The following is an 8282-nucleotide window of genomic DNA, read 5'->3' on the forward strand; positions in this document are numbered from 1 at the left end:
GTGAAAAAAAAAATTTCTAGAAACATTTTTATATATTTTTAAAAATGTGTCATGTAAACAAGCCAATAGGGACAAATGGCAAACTCGGTAAGTCAGTTATTGACAACCCTCTTGGATTGACGACCTGTGTTTGAATTGATTCACACCAATTGAAGCAGAATTTTCAAATAGTTGAGAAAAGTGGTGTCTTTCCAGAAGTTTTCAAAATATGAGTCTTGACAATTTGCAAATTTGCAACAAACTTCAGACTCATTTCGATAGGTTTTGCACTCAAGTGGATGTCTTAGTACAGGAAAAACGCATTTTCCTTTGCTGTTATTTTAAACACTGGACTGTATGTCCTTTTAGAAGGTCTTAAATCTTCTGAAGTTTCCAACTGGTCTTAAAGAAATATATTCAATCTAGCCAAGTTAAAGGTACAGCGGGCAAGTTTTGGAAAAAAACACTCACTATGTCCTGAAAGTAGAATATGATTCAGATATTGGAAGCCTCCTGCCTGCGTTCTTATTGTCTTTTGTAAGAACACTCCTCTACCGGTATGAGTCAATGTAAAAATATCAACAGATGTGTTTTCATCAATGTCTTATGTGCATTTTGAAGTATTAGAAGGGAGATAAAAGGCTCTGAAAGCCTGTTCAAATCTTCAGGCCAAGTACACAGTTTAAGCTTTAGGGTGCAGAAGAACTCTGACTAGTGTCAGTTCGGGAAGCATGCCCAAAGCATTATGCTGCCTCTAACGTAGTTAATGTCTTTGTGCTTGCAATATACATTTAGAATCCTTGGCTGTTTTTCTGTTTTTCAGCCTGTAAGTTTAGCTGGACAGCTATTAGTCAGGAGGTTTACAGATCTACCATAATGTTGGTGATGATTGAACAGTGTATATCCAAATGTCGTTCTTTGTTCAATAATGTCCTCAAACAAATCTCTGAGTCATCTGGATTCAATGAAATTTGAAATCGAATTAGAAACATGCAGACTCCATCAACTAATTGTGTGACTTTGAAAGGCAGTTGGTTCAACTGGATTTTATCCAGAGATATCAGAGAGACAGGGGCAAAATTTAAATGCATTAGAGATGAAAGTCATCAATTAATGAATTCATTTAAAGCGGAATGATCGCATTGATCGACTGACGGTAAACTGATAAGCTGCCATTGTTATTCAAAGCCAGATTTTTCCTTTTTTCAAGGGAATATTTTCATTACATGAAGGCCATTTTTTTTACAAAATAATAAGGTGAAAACATTTTTTACATCATTATATTCTATTTACTATGCAAACTGTAATACATAAAAAAATTGTTCTTATGCAATGTTAACCTATTTATATAATATACATCAAAATGTATTTATATCATTTAACAAAAAATAACTTATTAGGTTACTGAATACAAAAAATATGGAACGAATATATGAAAATCTTCTGGTTTCCAATGTTCAGAGATGTATTCTTATCATTAAAGGACAGATTTAATCACTCTATGGTTTTAAACTGCTGGTTCTAGTTGCACTAAGAGGAATATTACATTTTGGCTCCATAAAGTGCATTAACACACAAAAGCCTTCCAAACTACTGCACTAATTGCTATCTTCTACGTTACAAATGTTTTGCATCTAGGTGGTGATTTAAAGAGTTTACCAAGTGTTTATAATGACAAACAGAACCGTTCAAAGTGCATTCTGTATCCTCGTCATTAAACAGTGAAAATAATCCTGGCGCGGACTCTGGATCAATTTGTAATTCTGCTCTTGCATGCTTCTACTCTGGCATTTCTTCTCTTGAAAATACTAGTAAGGCTCTGCATTAGAATGAACGGCTCTGCCCTCTATGGTAAAGCAGTAAAACTACAACCTCTAAAGAAATACCTTTTAGGCGGACCTTATCAGCTATTTAGACTAAAAAAATTTGAATCTAAAAAACTATTGATCAATAATTAATCTTAAGTTGATTATTTGTAAACATTGCTAAAAATGCATGCCAAACCTTTAACACTAGGACTCCCAGAATTTTGACACTACCAGAAATTCCACTGGAAGTCAATTTGATGGGTGGCATTTTTCCTAATCGAACGCAAGAGTAGTGATGATGTCATCGACTGAAATTATTCTGGTGAGTAATATAAACCTATTGTGGATATGCAGACCTAAAAACAGTTCTAATATGTATTCATTTCTAAAGGCTGTATTATATTGTATTAAAAATAAATCAGTTAAATACATAAGACTGTTTTACTACACAGGTTCAAAATGTGAAATAACATATTATTTGCAGAATTTGATTGATTCCTCCCGCACATTTCTTGCACATCACCTTTTCATGTTTAATACATACATTATATGGGAAGTCTTTTATGCAGTGCTGATGCACCTGGCACTCTTTTCTTTCCCTCGCATAAGCTGCTCTTCTGCTGTGGAAGGGTAACTTTGGGCTGTCCGGAGGGCATGTGGTTGGCACGCAACTATTTTACCAGTTTAAGGATAAAATCTCTGCGTAAGACGGTGGCGTTCCAATGCGTTTAGAGCTGCTATGTCCAAGAGATTGTAAAAGACAGTCACAAGCCCCCTTCACGACTGAGCTTTTCCAGAATACTTTCTAACCATCAGAACCAACACATCAGTTTCATTGTCTGCTTGTTTTTATATGTTGTTGTAAATGTTAAATAAAACTTATTAAAATCAAAAAAAAAAAAAGTCTCTGATTTCTAAGAAAAAAACATCCCACAACTGTCTCGTTCAGTTTTAGGATTACAATGTTCATCAAACAGAGCCATCATAGCGCTTACTGCCCTTCTAGCTATTGTTTCCGCTCTCCGGCATAGTTATTAGCTCCATTCCTTTCTCCCCAAATGAAGTAGTTGAACAGCTTTAGGGGAAGGTGGTGACTTAGTGCTTAGAGCATGGCACTTAGGTCCTCGACTCCCACAGACTGCCACTCAGGCTCTTTGATCAAGACCCTGAAACCCCAGACCGCTCCTCCGGCACCGCAAAGTGGCAGCCCCCCCCCGCAAAAACCAGTTGAACAGCTTTACACTTGTACTTTCTTCCACACCTGGTATGGTGAGGTCTGTGTATAATATGAATTCCTCCCTCCAACTTTCACATGTCTTTGATAGATTGGTAGAGTCAAAAACCAATGTGGGTGGTGGTCTCAGACCTCCCATCACAAAGTCCGTCATACTCTGCCCCGCGCCTATCGGTTCAGACTTCAGCAGCAAATGACTGTTTTTCTTCAGCACCAAATTTTTATATTTTTATCTCTTCTCGGACAACCTTACTTTGCACAACTATTTCTTCATCTGAACTGCTATCTTCTAATTCCTGGTTATTTCCTTGATTCTCAAACCACCTTTCCCTCCTTTTACCTCCTCTATCTCCCTTTCTTACTGTACTTGAAACTGGCATCCAGTCATCCTCATCTACCCGATTTGCCATTTTGTTCCATTCACCAACCTGTCAGGCAAAAACGTTTTTTACAAATAACTGCCAGTACTTGCTGTAACAACTACCAAAGCCTTCACACACTTTCGCAAAGTGTCTAGTAGTTCACCACTAAAACCTACAGGACAGCGGCCCTTGAGGACTGACTCTGGGTGCCATCCGGTGCGTCCCGCACTCATAGCTGTCCCCCTGGGAACATGTAATAAACATTAGTCCCGTAACAACATCCCTGCCAACCTTTGTGTGATTATAGTAGACCATGGGCTCTGGTTTGGCAAAAGTTTCCCTATTGTCTGATGGTTCAATGATACATCTGCATTTTGCCGGGGGTGGTGGATCATCACCAAGTCTACCGCATCCTACCGACCAGTCATCATCACCAGTCCTTAATCTCTGCCCTAATCGCTCTCATCAATATTTTAAAGCATTTCTAAAGACTGTTTTGCTGTATGATTTCTTCTGAAAGCCATTTTTCCGTATTAGTCAAAGAATTCAAGAGTTTTCTAGGTAGAAAGTCAGTTGCTAGGTAAAGGCACCGAATATCATTTAACCGCGCGCAAAATTTCAAATGCAACTAATAGAACCATCAAAATGAGCGCTGTGGGAGAGCGAAGTAGAAGTAATCATATTTATTTTCTATGTTTTACTTTTATTATAGAAACAACATGAAAATGAATATAGAAGATTTAGAAACAGAAAAAGTCAGTTAAAATAACCAACATAAGATTAATGTAAATAAAGCTCTTTCACTTCAAAATCTCAGAACCGTCAAAATGACTGCCTCTGGTTTCTATTGTTAAGATTTCTGATAGGAAAAGACATTGAAAACTGCAGATAAATTCTTTATACAATGTGTACATTATTTTACTTTGTCCTATAATTAAAATTCCAATAAAAAAACATAAGTTACCGTTTGTCACCTAAAAGAATAAGAGAAAATTCAAGGAGTAGAAGCTGAACCCAGCTGTGTTCAACAACTCTCCTTGTTCAGACTGTTTATTTCCCTGACGGATTGTCATGATCATCCTGCTACTGCTTTGACAAAATGACAAGTTCTCCTTTCAATGTCACCACTCCTATCTTTGTAGCTTTAAATCAGATATGTGTGGGGAGGTTGGAGTAGTTAGGATACACCAACACCGCAGTTCACAGCACTAAGCGTCCGCTGCCAAGGCAGGGAGTCGTCACCACAGCCAACAACCAATCTATTATTGTAAAATGTGTTCACTGTCATTTAAGTCAGATCCATATCAGAATTTCAAATGCAGCACAACTTTAGATAATTACACTGAGAAAGTGGATAATCGATAGAATCAAGGACTATGGAGTGTCCTTGAGGAAGCCAATTAAACAATTGCAGCTCAAGTAGTCATTTTGATGGGGTAATCCAATGCATAAATGATGATTTAAAGAGAAAAAGAATCACCCTTCCTAAGCTGCTGGTACAGCAGAAACAGAAGAGATCCAAGTCAGATGGAAAAGAGTTGAAATTTACACCAACCCCATTAGTGTCAGGTACGGCTTTTTCTGTCGGTTGGGCAAGTTTAGGTGCGCGTTCAGACAGTCTGAAACTTGAATCAGCATCAGCGTGGACACACAATACTGCGCACCTGTAATAACAGCCTGTCACCGTGTGCAAAGCTAGCGGTTCAGCGTGTTTCTAGGAAGCCGCATAAAGGGTGTCGGGGGCGAAACAGTCAGAAACCAGAGGCTTTAAACAGAAGAAAGCAGGGGCCAGTGTCTCAGAGGTCCTACCGAGTCAACCCCTCCCCTTGTGGAAACGGAGCAGGCAGCTGATGAAATACATGAAGGTGTAACTCAACGCCCTTATGAGAAGGCAAAAGACACAATAACAGGAGGGGGCTCACCTGCAGCTCTGTGATCGGCTTTGTCTCAAGCCGACAAGGGTCTGTTCTGTTTATTTTGCAGAGGGACTGCCTGCTAACGACTCACTGCGCTCTGTGCTTATGTTTGCTCAAGCTGCAAACTCGAATGCCCAATTACTACAAATTAGAATCGATCTCAGATTATTGCAGTTATTGCAAACTGCCTCCATCCACTTCTAAAGATGGTCTGCTGCTTCTCAAAGCCTTTAATTTAACTTAATAACAACACTGATGATCTCCGAGTTGGTAACCTCTTTAATGAAGAATTAAGGTTAAGATTTTGGTTGGAACTGTGCTTCACAGTTCTAAACTTCTATAGCCATATGTCCCCCACCAGCACCCAACACAAATGTTATCACAGCTTATTATAAAGGCTCTATTTGGTGATTGCAGGAATTGCTTTTTCAAATATTATTTAAATCACAGAAAACTAAGAACTCACAATCAATTTTGATCTGGAAAAGCAAAAAATATAGATGCATTGCAAGCAATAGATGTTAATTTTGATGCACTTTTTCTAGTTGATTAAGAATGAGGTAAAAGTTAAGGATCAATCAGCCAAAGTCTAAACAGATTCTTCTCTAATATTAACCATCTAAGCAAAAGTTTAAGCTTAAAATTTTATCTTTTTATGTCAATTTATTGACCTGAAGCCTAGTTTGACCACCAAAGGACGCAAATGATGTTGCTTAAAATCACCAACATGCAAAAAAAGGAAAAAAAACTGGAAAAAAAATAAATAAATTATATATATATATATATAATATATATAGAACGAATTTGTGCAATAATGATCCAATATCTTGCCCAATTATCTCTGAAGATTAACTGGACATTTCTTATCCTCAATAAACATCCCGAATTTAAACTATTGAGCAATGTGCAGAGGTCACCTACTTTATGTGAAGCTGATCTGAAAATGACACTTATCTTAATCTCATCTCAAACTCAACTTAAAGTTGCAAAAACAAAAATTTATTTTGCACTGAAATTCAAGAACTAATTAAACCCATTAGATAAACCATCTGTTTAATTGTGCGCTAAGCTCAAAGATATTCAGCCTTACTTTTTATTTCTGCAGAGAAATTTTTATTTGTGTCTTCCAAACATGTTAAGTCGTAGAAAACATATCGGTTGTTTAATCTCTGCAAACGCAGTTGATATATTTAGTTAGTTTGAAAGTTTGAAGTTGAACCACGTCGATTATGATGCGGCGCACGCGACCTAAGAGCGCAGCGCTGTCAGTCCGGATCAAAGAGAAATGTCATCAGCACTTTCCAATCAAAGAGTTAACTTTTCATAATTTAACTAAAAAAAACAAATAATAATTTTCTTGTGGTTAGTTTTTTTTTCCCCCAGTGTGCCTTAAACAGAGTTTACGCGTTTGGCAACTCGCTCCGCGCGCTGTCAAAAAGGTGGCTGCGCGACAAACACGTTTTGTGAGACACCTCAGAGAAAGGTTGTTACTAAAACAAAACACCAAAACATCCCGTAGGGTTAACTCACCCAATGACAGGAACGGTTTGGTTTCCATGTTGGACTCGGAGGTTAGCTCATGCCAGCTGAGGCGACCGCTTTCGGGGAGTTTTTCCTCACAGGCTGCCGCTGCTGCTGCTGGAGCAAAGCGAAGCAGACCTGGGCGCTGCTGCTCCGGCTCTCTGCTGTGACTCCTGCTGCGGGTGGTGGGGCACTCTGGGAGAAGAGCGGAGCTGGCTCTGAGCGGTAAAAGTGACAGCTCGGTGTCTGATGATAGTATCAGGAGATAACCTAATGTTTCTTCCTCTGTTTGCACACTCAGCTGCTGCACTCTCGCTCCTCTCCCCCTCTCTCTCTCTTTCTGTTGCGCACGGTTGTACAACAACTCCAACTACTGGAACAGCGCGGCAGAAAGGGACCTTTGCAGGGGGTACTCCCACTAACGCACACGGCACTGCAGCGACGTAGGCGGATATACTTCAGGCAACCCGAGAGGCTTGTTGCAAAGTTTGAAATGAACGAGAAAAGCGCATCTTGTACAGTTTTCCTGCAGCTTTTCCTTCCACACCTAGAGCCCTTCAGTTTTGCAGTATCAGCTTACTTTCCTGTGCAGGTTGGTGTGCTGAATCATAGTCTTTCAAATTAACATATCTGTCCCTTAAAACTGTCAAGAGCAGAATCATATCTGCTCAGGACTTTGTGCATTCAGATTAAAGATAATCAGCCATGCCTTGCAGAATATCCATTTATTTTCACCTTTTGTTACAACTCATGCACTTGACTTTATTTAGGTAGTATTTTAACATTGCAGGACAAATCAGAGAAGAATTGGGAAAGTTGGTGGAAAAGGATGTTGTTTTAACAATAAATAATGATGTGAAAGTTGTGCATTTTTGTTCACCCTAACTTAAAAAGGAAATCCAGTGCACCTAATTGGTTTAGTACTTTGTAGAACACTATTTTGCCACAACTACAGTTTATTGTTTTGAGGCAAATCTCTTATTTTGCAAAAGAAATGTTTGATGGTTCTTTGTTTTGATGCATTAATTCAAACTCACTCAGATTTAAATGGATTTGTAAGTAAACATTTAGTAGCAAATATTCCTCTTTGTAATTGTACCCCCCCCCCCAATATTAAGAGGTTTGTTCCTGAATAGCCTGGTTCTACCTCACAGTGAGTATGTTTCACATATATGAGTGCGTTTCATCACTACATAGCATTTTGCATGTTTGACTTGAAGCTCAAATCACTCACTCTTATTGGTCTACAGCACTTTCCTCAACTTATTTTTCTGTTGACCTCATGGCTTTTAGGAATCTGCAAACAAGTAGCAAACATTTTCTTCCAGCAACAGCTTTTTTATGTAGTGCATGATGTTCTCATGATATCTGGATTTCTGCAGCTCCTCCAGTGATAATTGGCCTTTTGGTTTCTTTTCTGTGAAACATTAGATTTAGTTTTGTAAATTGATCACATATTAAA

The 8282-nt window shown here is 38.5% G+C and overlaps 1 protein-coding gene across 4 annotated transcripts in view; it reads right to left on the reverse strand.

The window, feature by feature from the left end:
- rxra (retinoid X receptor alpha) overlaps positions 1–7216 on the reverse strand; it is a 136825-nt gene extending 129609 nt beyond the window's left edge. Inside the window, exon 1 of one of the 4 annotated variants that reach the window (XM_015401610.1) lies at positions 6830–7216. In XM_015401610.1, the coding sequence (XP_015257096.1) occupies positions 6830–6857 (28 nt within the window). In that variant the 5' untranslated portion in view covers positions 6858–7216. The remainder of the gene's footprint in view (positions 1–6829) is intronic. The other 3 variants (XM_015401602.1, XM_015401620.1, XM_015401627.1) reach the window with 3 other exon arrangements.
- Positions 7217–8282: the final 1066 nt, after the last annotated feature.

Source organism: Cyprinodon variegatus, unplaced genomic scaffold (assembly GCF_000732505.1).
Source record: "Cyprinodon variegatus isolate N-32 unplaced genomic scaffold, C_variegatus-1.0 Scaffold32, whole genome shotgun sequence".
Classification (NCBI taxonomy): domain Eukaryota; kingdom Metazoa; phylum Chordata; class Actinopteri; order Cyprinodontiformes; family Cyprinodontidae; genus Cyprinodon; species Cyprinodon variegatus.